Here is an 18200-nt window from a genome sequence, read left to right as displayed (position 1 = left end):
AGGTACCGTAATACCCCTAGTCATACTACCACAAATCAATTGAAAGAAGATTCACTGGGCTGGTTCCTGGGTGGAAGGGATTGATTTGCAGGAAATGTTGAGCAGTTTGGGCCTATATACATTGGTGTTTGGAAGAACGAGAGGTGATCTCATTGAAACATATAATTCTAAAGGAGGGCTTCCAGCGGGGGAAGGCAGCAATTGTGTGTGGAGGAGCTCCTGGCGGGGAACACAGTTTTGTCCCGTTTCTTGCAGAGAACGTGCGCCCAACCAACATGTCCGTTTGGGGCCCCCGCAACAAGAAAGTGGGGAAGAGATACCAATCCGGACCCCAAAACACTTTAAAGTGGGAAACCTGGGCGCTCGGGAGTGGAGCAATCGACAAGGAGAGAGAGAGAGAGAGAGAGAGAGAGAGAGAGCACCCCTCCCCCACCTTCCGGTGACAGCCACGAGGTGAGCGGGCCGCACAAAAAGGTGACTCCAGTCCCGTCTGGAATCTCCTCTCTCGACCCTCCTGACCTGGTGAGAAGGAAGGGGAAAGAGAAGGGGAAGGAAAGGGAACCAAAGCAAATAAAACCGGACAAAACCTGAAACCTGAGGCAGACCAGAACCGGTGAGAGTAGAGGAGCAGGGGAAGGGAGAGCAGCGTGGGGAGAGAGAGAGAGAGCGAGAGAGATGGCTGGAGGAAAAAATACCAAAGCGAAGGGACGGCGAGATGCAAGGAGCAGCAGCAGTGAGGGAAAAGCGCAGGAGCGGCGGGCGCACAGGCAGGCGGCCCCACGAGACAAGATGGCGAGCCAGGAAGGGAAAAGGCTGGAGGACCAACAGAGGAGCGGGAGCAGGATGCTGCAACCATCATCCCCCACCCCCTGCACAGGGGGAAAATGGAGAAGCGTGCTAAAAAGGGAGCTAAACATCATAAAGGAGGCAATTAGGACAGAGCACCACACAATGATGAAGGAGGTGCTGGCAGAGACAACGGGCAAAATGCAGCGGACCATCGAAAGCCTGGTGGAGGCGCAGGAGAAAATGATTCTGGAGCTGGAGAGGGCCGCCTTGGACCACAGCGATAGGGTGATAGCCCTGGAAGCCGAGGGGAAAAGGTAGGTAACGTCCCGGGGAGCTTAAGAGGGAAAGTGGAGGGCCAGGAAAATAGGTCCGGACGGCAGAACGTTAGAATAGTGGGTCTGCCAGAGGGGATAAAGGGCAAAGACCCAATATGCTACATCGCCCAAATGCTGGGCAAGCTAGTGGGAAGGGAGGGATTCCTAGACCCCCCAGAAATTGAAAAGGGCGCACAGATCCCTTTGACCCAAGCCCAAAGCCGGAGAGCAGCCCAGTGATTATCGCGAAGCTGCACCGGTTCCAAGACCAGGAGAAAATCCTAAAGTGGGCCCGGCAGACGAGATCGAGCGCATGGGAAGGGAAGACAATAAAGGATGTATCAGGACATTAGGGCGTACCTGGCCAAAAGAAGGGCTGAGTTCAACAGGGCAAAATCAGTGGAGCAAGGGAAGTGAGGGTGAGAAAAGTGGACAGGCAAGACAAGGACTAGTAAGAGGAAAGTAAAAAAGAGCCAGAGCTGGGCAAGTACTGGGAGAGGGGGGCCACCGTGCTAGTGAAGAGGGCCAAAATGGGAGGGCAGGAAGGAAGGAGGGCCACGCCGTGCCTCTCAGGGGAGAGGGAGCGCCTGGCACAAGGAGGAGGGGGAATGGGGCAGAAAGGAGGGGAAGAACACCGGGGGGGGGGGGGGGAAACAGGGGCTGGGGAGGGAGAGAAGTCGGGGAGAGCACAGAACAAAAGAGGTGAGGTAGAGAAGCAGCACAAACACAGGCCTCGGAGGGCATGGAGCAGGGTGAGGAACCGTGGTGGCGCCGCAAATAGCCACAGGGGAAGGCTTCGGGGGTGAAAGGAGACCCCGGAGTTCAGGGGTGCATCCATGTGGCTTATACATAGCTGGCGGCTATGTTGGGTGCCCCCTGGACAAAGAGAAACCCCAGAGCGCTGGGGCCTGACCTCATGGTGAGAGCGGTGACCATGGCCATTTTGGGCAGCCCCCTAACAAAGGGAAACCCCAAAGTGCAGGGACGCGTCCACCAGGTAAGTATGGGTGATCCCGCAGGACCGGGCCGGGGGGGGGGGGGGGGGGGGGGGGGGGGGGGGTCAGAAACCCCTCACCAGGATTGTTACCTGGATTGTAAGCGGACTCAACGGCCCAGTGAAAAGATCCAGAGTCTTTTCTCCCCGAAAAATAGACAGAATCTACCTACAAGAGATGCACTTGAGGGAGAAGAACTGACTGCTGGTAAAGAAGGGCTGGGTGGGACAGACATACCACTCATGCTACGGGACGAGGGCTAGGAGGGTAGCCATATTAATTAGCAAGAAGACGAGGTTTACGGAAACCAAGACAGTTACGGACCCAGGGGTGAGGGGTGTTCTGGAAGGGGCACCGGTCGTACTGGTAAATGTGTACGCTCCCAACTAGGCCGACACAGAATTCATAAAAAAGACCATGGCGAAAATCCCCAAACTTGACACACACCGACTGATTATGGGGGGACGACTTTAACTGCGTGCAGGACCCACTGACTGACCAATCAAACTCCAGAACGGGGAAAACATCTGGCATGGCTAGGGAACTAGGAGTTTTAATGGAACAGATGGGGGCGGTGGACCCATGGAGGTTCCTGCACCCAGGAGAAAAGGAATTCTCATACATTTTACAAGGTATACACAAGGTATCGTACCGACTTCTTTGCAGTGGGGAAATCGGTGCTTTCAGGGATCACGGGAACGGAATACTCCGCGATCGTCATCTCCGACCACGTTCCACACTATATGGATGTGAGGTTGGAGACAGGCTGGGCCCAGTGCCCCACATGGAGGCTGAACACGAACCTCCTGGCCGACAAGGACTTCTGCCAAAAGATATCGCGGGCCATAGGCGACTACGTTAGTAACAACCAAAACGGAGAGGTCTCACCATCCACATTCTGGAAGGCACTAAAGGCCGTGATTAGAGGAAAGATCAAGGCAAGCAGAGCTGGGGAAGAGAGGGTGGCCAGGCCACAACTGGTGGACTCCATTCTGGAAGTCGACAGAAATAACTCCGAGGCCCTGACAGTAGAGATGATGGCAGAGAGGAAAAAGCTGCAAATGGACTGTAATGTGCTATCCACTAGGAAAGCAGTGTACCAACTCAGCCATACACGGGGACCTTCTGTGAACACGGCGACTAGGCTGGCCACCTATTAGCTCACCAGCTGAGAAAGGAGGCAGCCACGAGAGAAATAATGCAGGTAAAGGATAACAGAGGCAAACTGATAACAGAACCAAAGGAGGTCAATCGGGCATTTGAGACCTTCTACAGGGGACTGTACGCCTCCGAGTCCCCGAACGGGGATGCGGGGATGAAACAGTTCCTAGACGACAGGAACTACCAGTTGTGGGGGAAGACAGACGGGGGGAGCTGGAAGCACCAATAGACCTGGGCGAAATCATGGAGAGCATCAGCTCCATGCAGGCGGGGAAGGCACTGGGACCCGACGGGTTCCCGCTGGTCTTCTACAAAAACCTTGCACCAGTCCAGGCCCCACACCTAAGGGACATGTTTGCGGACTAACTGGCAAGGGGCACCCTAGCCCCCATGCTAGCGCAGGCCACAATTTCACTGATACCTAAAAAAGATAAAGACCTGAAGGAATGTGGATCATACGGACCCATTTCACTGCTGAACGTGGATGGGAAAATACTCGCAAAGGTCCTGGCCAAAAGGCTGGAGGACTGTGTACCAGAGGTGGGCGCAGAGGACCACGCAGGCTTTGTCAAGGGTAGGCAGTTCACAGCGAACATCAGGCGCCTGCTGAATGTAATAATGACCTCCCCCTGGAAGAGAACACCAGAGGTGACCATCTCCCTGGACGCAGAAAAGGCCTTCGACAGGGTCGAATGGAACTACCTCCTTGAGGTACTGGAGGGGTTTGGGCTAGGAGCGGGGTTCACCGCCTGGGTGAGGCTCCTGCACAAAGCTCCCAAAGCGAGTGTCTGAACTAACACTATCAGCTCCGAATACTTCCAGCTACAGAGAGGAACAAGATAGGGCTGCCCCCTGTCCCCACTCTTGTTCGCACTAGCAATCGAACCCCTGGCGATAGCCCTGCGGGACGTGAAAAGCTGGAAGGGAATCCGGAGAGGAGACAGAGAGCACAGAGTCTCACTCTATGCAGATGGCCTGCTCCTCTATGTCTCGAAGCCACAGGAGGGATTGAAGGCAATACTGCAAATACTGAAAGAGTTTGGAACCTTCTCGGGCTATAAACTTAACCTGGGCAAAAGCAAGGCATTCCCAGTGAACCCAAAAGGGGGAGGGGCAGAGCTGGAGTGACTCCCATTTAAAACAGCCCAGAACAGATTCCGTTACCTGGGGATCCAAATAGTCAGAGACTGGACACAGATCCACAAATGGAACCTGACCAGCCTGGTATAGGAAGTAAGATGAGACCTTCAAAGGTAGGGCTCACTCCCACTGTCCCTGCCGGGGAGAGTGCAGACGATCAAGATGAACGTACTGCCAAGGTTCCTCTTCTTGTTTAGATCCAAACCGACCTTCATCCCCAAGGCCTTTTCCCAAAATGTAGACAGTCTAATCATGTTTGTTTGTGTGTGTGTGTGTGTGTGTGTGTGTGTGTGGGGGGGGGGGGGGGGGGGGGGGGGGGGGGGGAAGAACCCGAGAATTCCCAAACCGACACTGCAAAGAAGGAAATTCAAAGTGGGCTTGGCCTTACCTACAATACTACCACTGGGCAACATCGGCAGAAAGGGTGCAGATTGGGTACAAATGGAGGAGGCATCCTGTAAAGGAACGACCCTCCGGGCCTTGGCCACAGCAGCACTCCCATCCTCCTCAACAAGATTCACAACGAGCCCAGTGGTAGAGGTCACGCTGAAAACGTGGACCCAGCTGAGACAACACTTCAGGATAACTAAAATGTCCCCCATGGCCCCCATCTGCGGCAATCACAGATTCTCCCCAGCCATGCTAAATACCACCTTTAAAATATTGAGGTGGGTCGGGGACACACTGACGGTCAGGGTCTTCTACGTAGGGCGCAGACTGGTAACACTGGACGAACTGACGAGGAAGTGGAAACTAGCAAAAGGGCAAGAAATGAGACACCTCCAAATAAAACACTTCCTCCGCAAAGAGACAGTAGGGTACCCCGGGGCCCCAGAAAACACACCACTAGAGGACCTGATGGGCACCAGCAGCGAGAAGGAGGAGCTATGTGGGTAAATATACAGACAGCTACTGGACAGAGCCCGAACACCTCTGGACGAGACCAGATAAAAATGGGAGGACGACCTGGGGACAGAGGTAGGGTGGGGACTCTGGAGCGAAGCACTGAGCAGGCCTAACTCCACCTCCTCCTGCGAAGGCTAAGCCTAATGCAGCTCAAAGTGGTGCACAGAGCACCTGACCAGAGGTGGAGGACAAATGTGAACGGTGCCAGAGGGGCCCGGCCAACCATACCCACATGTTCTGGGCTTGTCCCAAACTTACTGGGTTCTGGACAGCCTTCTCCGAGGTAATGTCCAAGGTTGTGGGGGTGAGGGTGAAGCCATGCCCGATAGTGGCAATCTTCGGGGTATCAGAGCAGCCAGAGCTACACGTGGGGAAGAGGGCCGACGCCCTAGCTTTCGCTTCCCTATTCGCACGCCGAAGAATCAGCTGGTGATCAGCAGCAGCGGGCAAGAATAATGGAATGTATATATACACACAATTGTTTGTAAATATGAGAAATGCCAATAAAAATATATTTTTTTTAAATAATTCTAACAGGGGCTCGACAGGTTAGATGCTGATAGTTCTAGATTCCCCAACTAGGGAATTCATCCAGAGGCACACAGTTTAAAAATAAGTGGTCTCATTTAAGAAGATGAGGGATTATTTCTTCCCTCAGAGGGTCTTGAATTTCTGGGATTTTCCACCCCTGAGAGTAATGGTTGAGTCATTGAACATATCCAAGGATGAGTTAAAGATATTTTTGATCTACAAAGGAGTCAAGGGTTATGAGAAACAAACTGGCACGTGGAGCTAGGCCACAATCAGATCAGCCATGATCTTATTTTTTTAATATGTTGAGTGGGATTCTCCAATAATGGGGCTATGTCCCCAGGCCCACGAAAAAACGCACGTGAATCACTCTGCACTTACCATGAGAAAGTCCAGGGCGATTCTCCAATTTGCACGGGGCTAGCAGGACCCCGGAGTGCCCCTCGCAGCTCCGGCAGCCGATACAGGACCCTGCACTTCTGGTCAGGGGTCCGCGCATGCGCATGGCGGCTGCCTGTGTTGGCTGCCCTGCGCAACATGGCCGACCCATGCTGCGGACCGGCACCGGAAACATAGACCCCCCCCCCCCCTCCCCCAGATCGCACAGGCCCACGGATTGGTGGCCCCCAATCGGTAGCCTGCCCAACCTGGAGGCCCCCCCGTGAATGATCTCCTGCCCCCCCACCAGGGCGGCCGCTGACCGTGTCCACAGCCGCCATGCCGAGTTCCCAATGGGTGGAACCATGACAACAAAGTTTTGGACAATCTGATTCCATCCCAGATAATTGCCTATTTTAAGTGGCTGGGAATTTCTGAATATCGGCCAATGTCACTGAACATACTTCAGGCAGCCTTGGGGCATGGGAAAAGAACACTAGCTATTTGGGTTGGCTGCATCTTTGGAGAAAGAACAGAATTAAAGTTTAACATTAGTGGCCTTTCATCTGTTTCTCTGTCCATCGATGCTGCCACATTATTTCCAGCATTTTCTTCTTTAATTCTTTAATCCAGCATCCCCAATAATTTGCCATTGTGCTGGATAACTGGAATTTGTGCTCCTATTCTGTGCCTGAAGGTGGACACAACATGGTTCAATTTTTGCCTGAGTGTAACTATTTTGAATGGTAGCCTGTGTGTGTTGCTGCCTCTTTGTAATGACTGCAGCCCCTTTCCTCAATCTGCTATAGAATTCCATAGAATATACATCACAGCGACAGGCCATTCGACCCAATCAGTGTATGCTGGTGAGAAGGCTCTTGAGCCTTCTTCCAACCTTCCTCAACTAACTGTCAAGATCACTTGCAAAACTCACTTTGACCAAACTTTCTACACTCGCATTATACATTAACAATTTGGATGTTATTTTGGTCTACTGTGATATTTGGTAAAACAGAAGCAATATTATGAAAAAATGGTTCAAAAAATATATTGTTACAGAAACTTTGACTGTGGGACAAATAAATACGTTATACCTTTTCAATGTAATACTTCAATGGATCTCTGCCACGTGGCTCAGGTGGATCCCAGCTGAGTACAACGTAATTCTTGCTGGTCTCAGCTGCATGGACATTTGTGGGTATCCCTGGGGGTTTTATATCCCCTATGGAATAGAGATAAGAGGCAAACAGATTACTGCTCTGAGAGTTTTGATCTCTATACTAAATCGCTTAAATAAAACATTACATGGATGAAGGTCATAGCATGTCTGAAAAGAAGCACTGCTGTAGCTCTAAAGCATACACATCATGCAAGTCACTGGCTCAATTTGTGGTTGTTGTTACTGGGCTGATCCCTACTGCTCTGGCAGTAGATTTGAACAGCAGAATTACAAAGGAAAATATCCTGTCCACCACGTGCAAAATTCTTGATCGCGATTCAATGACGAGTGCAACATGTGCATGCCTGTGAAGTGCAGTTGAGGGCAGAATCAGGTTTTTATTGTGATATCCTTAACAGCTTAGTAGCAGATGTTCAAGCTTATCAACTAGGTATGAGGAGTATGGCACCAGACAATGGGGGACACCCATGGAACCACATTGCAGCAGACATCACTGCCTTCCACAGAGATGGGCAAGAGAAGGTGCCCAGGTTGGGAATTAATAATTAAACACACAAACTCAACTTGATCGTTTTCTTTCTGCGATAAGGGAATTAACAATTGATGTTTTTAACATGTCAGCTTTTTTACAGGTAAAGGAGTATGCCAAACATTAACTATGAGTCAGCATAAAAATTACTCAGGATCACAAAAATAAAGGCCCAGATTTTACAGACAGTGGCAAAACTATGTGCTTGCCACTGATCTCTAAGAAAGCTGTCCACAGCGATTCCCGTGGAATGAATTTCACCTTTCCTGATATTCATTTGAATCTAGGGTCAAGACGAGGGGACCTTCAGGTGTTCAACAACAATGGCGTCATCTAGCTGCACAAACAGCCAATCAGATTGAAGAATTCTCACAGTCATCACCACTTCACTTGGCATTGTCACTGGATGAGTAATCCAGAGGCTAATGTTCTGGGGTTATGGGTTCAAATCTCACTACGGCAGCTGAAATTCAATGAGTAAATCTGGAATTGATCGTTAGTCTCAATATTAGTGGCCATGAAAATATCATCAATTGTTAGCCATAGAGGTTTAGACACAGAAGAGGCCCTTTGGCCCATCGTGTTTGCACCAGCCATCAAGCACCTATCTCTTCAAATAGTTTTCAGCACCTGTTCCATAGTCTTGTATACCATGTAAAAACCTATCTGGTTCACTAGTGCCCGTTTCGGGAAGGAAATCTGCCATCTTTACCTAGTCTGGCCTTTGTGTGACTCCAGACCAAGAGCAATGTGGTTGACTCTTAATTGCTTTCTGAAATACCCTAGCAAAGCAATTAGGAGTGGATAACAAATGCTGTTTTTGCCAGTAATGCAATTAAATAATCAAGCAGATAGACTTACTTCATAGCTTTTTACAAAACCAAGCTTGATGGTAAAATTATGGTCAGATACAGTGCAGTGATATGGGTAAAGAAATTAGCCTAAGAATGCACGTAACTCTTCTGAAGGTCTTAACTCAGGATTAAACATCTGGAGCAAATCATACAGGAAGCAAATGTTCTGCATTTTAAATATCTTATTATACAAGCTACACAGGAAGACATTTATAATGAAAGGGAGTTGACTGTCTAAAACAATGATAACCTTAGACAATGGAACAGGATCTAATAAGATTACACCCCCTTTAGTTGTGCCTGTTCAATTACTCAATGATCATAAGGATGCCCAACAGAATTAAAATCTAAGATCTAGCGGTCACAAACTAAAATTTGAGAACTTAAATTATTTGTAAAATCACAAATGTGGCAATATATCAGTAAGGAAGTGACTATAAAGCAGGAAAACAGTGATCTGTCACTTTGACAACATCCACATTAAGCAGAATATCCCAAGCATGTGAATCGGACCAACTACTTATTTGCTGATTTGGTAGACTCTTCTTAACTGCCTACTCAATTGGACACAACATTAATAAAGTCATATCAATCTGATATTTTGCAAGCTAATTGGAACTTAAACCCAACATCCATTTACACATAGTGGACTTTCGAAGCCTAGAGACACATGAAACAGACAAAGCATATGCTTGTATCTGTTTTCCACTGCTAGTTTTCCCCGGAAGAGGTTATTAGCCTGAAGCCAGTGACTACAGCTTGAGGAGCACCACTCAACATCATGGATGGCTGACCAGGAGTCTCTCCCACTCTACCTGCCATAGACGTATTGGAAGGGTTTGCAGGTGCTTGGCCATGTTACGAATGCACCTTCCATGGCCATCATGTTCTGGAGTGGGACGTGGACCTTGAACTTCTGTCTCAGAGGTAGGGATGCTACCCACTGCACTACAAGGCTTACTTCTATTTACCTTTAACCTTGGGTTAATCTTACTGGTGATACATTGAAGAAGTGGAATAAACCTGGGATCTGTATTAAAGTGCCAATGTATTGTGTAACGAACTGTGAGACTGACTTCCTATGATGCTAGATATAATTAGCCTGGAGATTATCATATAATAAATAAATGAATAAACAAATGTTGTGGTAGATTTTGATTTTGCGCGAATGGTAGTGAGTAAACAGCTAATTTTGCATCTCCCAAAGTTTTATTTCTGTTCACTTCAATGGAAGTGAAAATGATGATATGAAAAATCTACTCCAATGTGCTCCCATTAAGTTCCCTTCCACACCCCTTTCAGTGAGACAATGATCCATTTAGAGTGAAACGATTAACCCCCATTACTTAGATATACACACGTTTATCTAACAATAACACAATGATATTTTCTATAACTTCCAGGTTTTATTGATGAGGATAAATAATGTATTGAATTGAATCTACCTTCCACGTCATCTTGGCTTACAACGATGTGTCTGCTTTCATCAAAATAAAAAGCTGAAGAAAGAAATAACATAAAATAAGTTATGCAGATAGAACAAAACATCTCAGAAATCATAGTAACGGGTGGCAGAAGGATAGACACAACCATTCCAAGGGCTGGTTTAGCTCACTGAGCTAAATCGCTGGCTTTTAAAGCAGACCAAGCAGGCCAGCAGCACGGCTCGATTCCCATACCAGCCTCCCCGGACAGGCACCGGAATGTGGTGAGTAGGGGCTTTTCACAGTAACTTCATTGAAGCCTACTCGTGACAATAAGCGATTTTCATTTTTTTCATTTCAATTGGGACAAGGGATAGGAGGACACGAGTGAAAAGGTAATTGAGGCTCATTTCAGAACCACTAAATTTAAACCAGAGTCATAAGAACATTCAAAATAAAAATGAAATGCAATAATTCAAGCAGTAAGTTAAACTGTTTGTTAAAAGCTACATGTGGTAGCTCGAGACATACACTGGAGGCTAGGAGAGCACCGTAGCACAGTGGTTAGCACTGTTGCTTCACAGCACCAGGGACCCGGGTTCAATTCCCGGATTGGGGCACTGTCTGTGCGGAATCTGCCCTTTCTCCCCGTGTCTGCATGGGTTTCCTCCGGGTGCTCCGGTTTCCTCCCACAGTCCAAAGACATGCAGGTTAGGTGGATTAGTTACGCTAATTTGCCCTTAGTGTCCAAATGTTAGGTGGGGTTACTGGGTTATGGGCATAGGGTGGAGGTGTGGGCTTAGATAGGGAGCTCTTTCAGGGGCCGGTGTAGACACGATAGGCCGAATGGCCTCCTTCTGCATTGTAAATGCTATGAATCTATAATTCCAGCAGTAAACAAAAGGGGTTCACTGATGAAAGGCAAAGACAGATAGATAACAGGCACAGAAAACTATATACACGTCTTTAATCTCCGGCTCCCTGGTCCAAACTGTCTATGGTCCTGCTCCCAGGGCCCCGCGCAAACTCCCCATTGGCCAAGGTTCACGCGCTCCCGCGCAATTGGCATGAAGCTAGTCACGTGGTCAGTCAAGCTCACCGGTTTAAATGGGCCAAGCTACCACATCCCTTAATATACTAGCCCCAAAACTATATACAAAAGTTACAATTGTTCAGAGAGTTCATCAAGAAGTCAATTGGTCCTGGCCCTCCCAGACCTCTGTTGTCCAGCCACAGGCTCAGCACTCATTTGGGCAATCGAGATCCACAACCGATGCTATGTCAGTCAGGACCACTTCAACAATGGGTGAACTAGCCTCACCGGAATCGACAGACGCAGCTGGTTGACTAGAAACGGGAGCACCTGGCTCCCCTTGGCTGGACCGAGTCACAGGAGTATTCATGGTGCTTGCTAGACTCATCAACTCCACATTGGAGGTCGCCGCCCCTTGACTTCTGGTGGTCGATATGCTCCTTTGCAGTCTTCATGTTAACATCGACAACATAAGCCACAATCCGTCCTTCTACCCAAGACAAACCTGCTGTGATATTATGGACCAAAACCAGGTCTCCCACCAAGAATGATCTGTCCTCTCTCTGCTCTGACTGCTGGCCCTTCTGGTAGGCCTGACCTGCCTCCACCCTCCCTGCCAAATTTGGAAATACAAGATCCAATCGGGTTCTCAAACGATGGCCCCTGAGCAGCTCAGCTGGTGTGACCCCGTAGTTGAATGAGGGGTTGAGTTGTATAACCAACAAAATATTAGCCAACCTCTGGCAAAGTGCTTTATCTGACTGCTTTCAATAGCATTCTTGAAAGTTTGAAAGGCCTGCTCAGCCAGGCCATTCGACGTTGGGTGATAGTGGGGTTATTCTTATGTATTGTATGCCATTTGATCTAACAAAATGCTGGAAATCATCGCTGCTGAAGGGGTGCCATTGTCCAAAACAATTGCCTCAGGAAGCTCATGAATGGCAAACACCCAGTGCAGGGTAACTATCTGAGGTAGTGGCCACTGAGGTAGTGGTCTCCATCTCCTGGACAGATAGCCACTGCGAGTGGGCATCTACCAGCACCAAAAACATGCCTGCATAATCCACATGGAGAATGCTTACCCGGAGATCAGAGGCTGAATACCCTTGACTGCTGAAGTGTTCCCCGACTGGTAGGGAACTTTCCAGGAAAGGATGTCCCGAAGCGTGGTACATTGGCGAGACCATGCAGACACTGCGACAACGAATGAACGGGCATCGTGCGACAATCACCAGGCAGGAATGTTCCCTTCCAGTCGGGGAACAGGACACGCGACAACGCAGAATTGCCGAGCAAATACTTATAGCTAAGTTCCGCACGCATGAGTGCGGCCTCAACCGGGATCTTGGATTCATGTCGCATTACATTCACCCCCCATCATCTGGCCTGGACTTGCAAAATTCTACCAACTGTCCTGGTTTGAGACAATTCACACCTCTTTAACCCCTATCTCTGGATCTGTAATGATTTGATTACCCGCAAATGCTCGCATTCCAAGCATTGTCTAGGATCTCTGACTTTGTCTATATAAATGTTTCTGGAACATACCTCTCCATTCACCTGAGGAAGGAGCTGTGCTCCGAAAGCTAGTGTTTGAAACAAACCTGTTGGACTTTAACCTGGTGTTGTAAGACTTCTTACTGAGTTAGATAACAGGCTCAGAACAATGTACAACATGTACAATCTTTACTCTTCCACTCCCTCATCCACACTGCCCGGGGTCATGCTCCCAGGGCTCCGCGCAAACTCCCCATTTGCTGGGATTCGTGAGCTCTCGTGTGATTGGCCCCAGGCAGGTCACATGGTCAGTTGAGTCACACACACCCTTAAAGGGGCCATACTATCACAAATTTTTAACTTTTTTAATATGATGAAGCTGTGCGGGTTCCCCACATATCATGGCATTCTAATAGGGACACATGGGGCTGGATTCTCCATTTCAGCAACAATGTTGATGCGAGCGGAGCATGTGTGGTCTTTTGCGACCAAACATTCTGCGTGAATCCTTCACCGATTCCGTCCGGTGAGGGGCTAGCAGCGGCACCGGTTGAAACACTAGGCTCCCACACCAAAAACGGCCGGAGCATGGCCGGGTCCCTGGCCGTACATACGCACAGCTCATGACGTGCAGCAGTCGCGCCGTACAACATGGCGCTGGCCGTTCACAGACCAGACCCGCCATCCACGACCCCACAGCCCACCCTCTGGTCACCCTCCAGCAGTAAGTACCTCCAGCACACTCTGAAGGCCCCCGGCCAGCAGCACAGATCCCAGTCTATTGCGGCAGCGCTGGACACAGACCACACGTGTCCCACACCGTCAGAAACTCGGCCCATCTGAGGCGGAGCATCGCGGGAGGGCCGGCTGATGACGCGGCAATGCCGCGCGATGCGATTCGCCATTTCCGAGGGGGCGGTGCGCGGATGACCGGCGTCAAACGATTTGGGCATCAGAGTCGATTCTCTGCCTGACCGCCGATTGTGATATCGCTGTCGGGCAACGGAGAATCCAGCCCATGCAGTTGTACTTCCGTCCTACACTTCCTAAAAATAAAGGAGTTAGAGCAGGGAAGAAGGCCTGATGTCCAATTCCCACCCATAAGAAATTCTCTTTCCTCCCCCTCCACTTTCCCTCAAGTAGGGTACTCAGCTGCTTGACTGCCCCACCATATTAGAATGTCAGAGGAAGCTGGACCAAAAGAAAACTATCCAATTCTCCGCCAGCAGTAGAATAGGGATGGAAGTCCATAAAAGGGACAAGGTAAGAATCTGTTAACAGCTCTGTTCATGGACCTAGCTACTCCCCTCCCCCACTCTTCTGGTCTTACAAATGAGCTGATATTTTCCAGGCCCATCGTGGTGGGTCCCACCATAGTGGATGTGGTGGGCCAGGCAAAGTCTATTCATGTTCGGCAGGAGCGAACAATCCTAGCTGTGGGCAGGACCAGATAATCCTGCCCAAAGTGTGGAAGCATAGAAAATCTTCAGTTCACTTCAAAGAGAAACACGTCAGGTCCCTTTAATGCAGACACCTCCTCTTTCTATCGGGATACAGCAGATGCCATTGCAGCACCATTGTGTGGAATCTTGTGCTTTTGCTGGTGGTAAACTTGGGGGCAAGAAGCACATATACTGTGGTGGGATGTTGGCGCACCCCAACACTGCTGTCTTCCTGCCTCTACCCAAATTAAGTTCTGGGTAGAAAGGCTCACGGTCGACGTTCCTGGCCCACCACTAATTGAGGCCCTCAGGTGGCCGATTAAGAACCACTTCATTACAAATGAAATTATGAATTTTGACAATTGTCACAATTTCACAATTAGGCTACACCCATTATTTGATGCATAACCACTCCGTGCAGTTTGATGAACAGTTCCAGCCCCTGTACAATGGGAACACCGAAACAATATTCTAACTATGTACAGTCAGTGGTCAATAAAGATTGCCCTGTGGTGCTGCTTGTTGCAGACCTGACTACCAAGCACAGTATACATTTTAAGAAACGATTAAGACAGCTCAATTTCCCAAAAGATAATGGGCTCTTTCTATTAGTCTGTGACATTCCTTGTTTATTGCTACAAATCACAAGAAGTGAGTTGCCAAGAAACAGTGAAAATTGCTTTGAAAGTTTGGATATTTGGTGGGGGAGGAGGTTTAGGGGGGTTCAGTCTCGTTCCAGATGTCAGTGCAAGAGGCCCTAGCAACATGTTTTACTGCTTTCCTTTGCATTCATACATTCTGACAGTGGGTCATACTTCTCCCTGCAGCAACCATCACCATGACAACCTGAAATCTTACGGCTAACAAATAAAGTGTTGCAAATGTATTATTTTTGAACTAGGATTCATTGAAGTACCCCCATTTTCTACACTTTAACACAAACATAGCTTGGAATGACTCGAATGACGTTATTTTACATTTTTCTCACTGGAGCGAAGAAGGCAGAGAGGTGACTTGATAGAGGTGTACAAGGTGATGAGAGACATGGATAGAGTGGATAGCCAGAGACTTTTCCCCAGGGTGGAAATGGCTGTCACGAGGGGACATCATTTTAAGGTGTTTGGAGGAAGGTGTGGGGAAGATGTCAGAGGTAGGTTCTTTACACAGAGAGTGGTGGGTGTGTGGAATCCACAGCAGAGGTGGTGGAGTCAGAGTCATTAGGGACATTTAAGCGACTCTTTGACAGGCACATGGACAGCAGTAAATTGAAGGGGTGTGGGTTAGGTTGATCTTAGATTAGGATAAATGGTCGGCACAACATAGTGGGCTGAAGGGCCTGTATTGTGCTGTGCTGTTCTATGTGTACGATCATAACTTAATTTAAATAATTGGTTGGGTTTTCCTCACACAAATGAAACTGAAATGGGGAGAGATATTTGCCACAATGTAACGAGGAAAGTTCCAAGTGTCATATCGGGCACGTCTTCCTGGATGCTTCCCGATGGCTGGACCGACGAGACCATCTCCCGTATGCACTTGTGGGCTGTGGCTTGGGAAATTCCACACAAGTCCCCTTGCGAGCCCTGGAATGGCCCTGTTGCACAAAAGGTACGGCTGCGGTAACCTTCATGGCCACCGGGAGCGGGTGCCCTCGTCCTCCACGAGGTGCCAAGTCCGCAAGGACATAGCACAGGTGCTGCATTGTCTCCTTGTTGAGATGGAACCTCCTGAGACACATGCTGCCCGCCATCCTTGAATGATCAATGACGCCTCAATACCTTGGGCTATCACTGGGATTCCCCTCTGGGTTCCTCCTCGGCCTGATGGGTGGCCGGATCTGCAGTGTGTGCGGCGGGCCCTGCACATCGGGTGCTGCCTCCAGCCTGCATTGGTGCTGCTTCCATCTTCTCCGGTGTCTGATCGCCTGGGCTACCACTGGCACCCTGAGGGTTGCCACTATGGGGTCAACAACACTATCAACCTTGGTCGCTGTAAGGAATTGGAGAAGGAGAGAGAGGCCGATAATCAGTTAGGGCTTCCGCTCCCGAACCCTCATATCCCCCAGGCCTCCCCCGCCTTACGTGTCCCGCCTTCTCTCAAAGTGCCATTCACTGGGCTGGTTGTACAAGAGGACCCTGCTTTGCACACTCAGGAGCCAATAGACCCCAGATGCGTGATGGGAACATTAGTATGTTCGTGTTCAGGTGTCCTCCCTTAATTCAGACACTCACCCTTTGGATACAAGGATATCCCCACTACTGAAGCCAGCTCTTGAGTGTTTGATTGTTGGCTGCTGCTTCTATGCTGCTGACACTTCTAGAGTCAGGCAAAGAGTTTAGACTTCAAAGTTTGGTTGAAATGCGATGCAATAATCATCGTCCGAGATATGGCACATGTACCCATGCGAAGCCACTTGAGATTTGAGAACTGCTCTCACGACTAACAATGCCAACGGGATCAGGCCGGTTAGATCGCAAACCGAGACGTGCCCGGCATTCTCTGTTGCCCCACCCATACATGCTGCTGTTGCCCCACCCATACATGCTGCTGTTGCCCCACCCATACATGCTGCTGTTGCCCCACCCATACATGCTGCTGTTGCCCCACCCATACATGCTGCTGTTGCAATATCTGAAACCTAAAATTCTGGCTCTTCTTTTAGCGACAAAAATATAAAATATTCCTTCATGAGAATAGATTAAGCATGCAATTACCTGAAAGTGTCTGTGGATGTAAGATACTCACTTTGCAGCCTGGCCAAATCAGCAGGATCAAGGGCTGTCACTGCATCTGTGGCTCTGGAAGGTCTGCTGATGCCACTTTTGTTTACTGCTCGCACACGGAAAATATAGGAACGTCCTTCAAACAGGCCAGTCACGGGATATTTGCAAATTTTAACTGGGGCATCATTGCACTGGATCCAATTGTCAGTTCCCGCTTCACACCTTCAAAAAGAATGGTATCGCTTATATAATTCTGTGAGAAGCACAGACATCGACACAAAACCCCCGAGGCAAATCCGGAATGCCAAAGAAACATTTCATTGTTCAGCTGACATAACCGGCTGGATTCTCCGGTCCCCCAGCCGTGGGTTTCTCGGAGGCATGCTATTCGCAGGCAGCGGAATTCTCTACTCCTGCCATTTGCCAATGGGATTTCTCATTAAAGCCACCCCACGCCGTTGAGAAAGCTGTGGCCGGGGGTGCGCTGCCAGCGGGAAAAAGAATCCAATGGCCAGAGAATGCCGGCCAACCTGTTTGCTGTTGTTCCTAAATACAAAATGAGCCCATATTTTCTTCCACCATATTAGTATTAAAAACTAGTTATGTGCATGAAAACTGCAGAACTGTTGAATTCCATTGGCTGGTGACCAGAAAATTGTACTAATTTGTCAACAATACCTCAATGACCATCCCGTACTCCCATTCTCCCCCTCCTGCTGTAGCATACATTCAACTCGGACAGTGTGTGGTGGTACTGAACACAGAAAAAAAACAATGCTCAGCACTAAGGAACAGGGGCTGTTCATGTTCTCAATCTGGGACACATTGAATTGGAAGGAGCAGAGTTCAAATTCTATAAAGGGATATTTGGATGGAAGAATCACTCTTGATTTGGATTATTTGCCTCCTAAAAGCATTGCAAATTTTGGCACTATTAGTGGTTTCAGAGCAGACTACACTCATCGGAATAGTTATAGGACCCAGGGAGAACCTTCAGAGACTTGAGGAAACTGAGGGCACATATCAAAACAATCATTGAATTGTATGCTATATTTTGTATTTGGGTGAATTCTCCGCCTCCCCAGCTGCATGTATCTTGATGGCATGCCATCACTGGCTGCAGGATACATAATTCCCCCCGCTGGCCAATAGGATTTCCAATTGTAGGCACCCCAAGCTGCTGGGAAATCCATGGTCAGGCGTGCGCTGCTGGAGGAACAGAGAATCCCGCCGGCAGAGAATTCACCCCAATGTCTCACATTCTTCATAGGAAAATGAATAACATAACACGTCTCTGCATTATG

The 18200-nt window shown here is 48.9% G+C and overlaps 1 protein-coding gene across 1 annotated transcript in view; it reads right to left on the bottom strand.

The window, feature by feature from the left end:
* myom2b (myomesin 2b) overlaps nucleotides 1–18200 on the bottom strand; it is a 141864-nt gene that overhangs the window by 71860 nt on the left and 51804 nt on the right. The window contains exons 12-14 of the mRNA XM_038800416.1: nucleotides 16919–17118; nucleotides 10223–10276; nucleotides 7309–7436 (exon numbers count right to left, since the gene is read on the bottom strand). Coding sequence (XP_038656344.1) covers nucleotides 7309–7436; nucleotides 10223–10276; nucleotides 16919–17118 — 382 coding nt within the window. The remainder of the gene's footprint in view (nucleotides 1–7308; nucleotides 7437–10222; nucleotides 10277–16918; nucleotides 17119–18200) is intronic.

The sequence above is a fragment of the Scyliorhinus canicula genome, chromosome 6 (assembly GCF_902713615.1).
Source record: "Scyliorhinus canicula chromosome 6, sScyCan1.1, whole genome shotgun sequence".
NCBI lineage: Eukaryota > Metazoa > Chordata > Chondrichthyes > Carcharhiniformes > Scyliorhinidae > Scyliorhinus > Scyliorhinus canicula.
The sequence above is the reverse complement of the archived record's forward strand: the minus strand, read 5'-3'. Positions and strand labels throughout refer to the sequence as shown.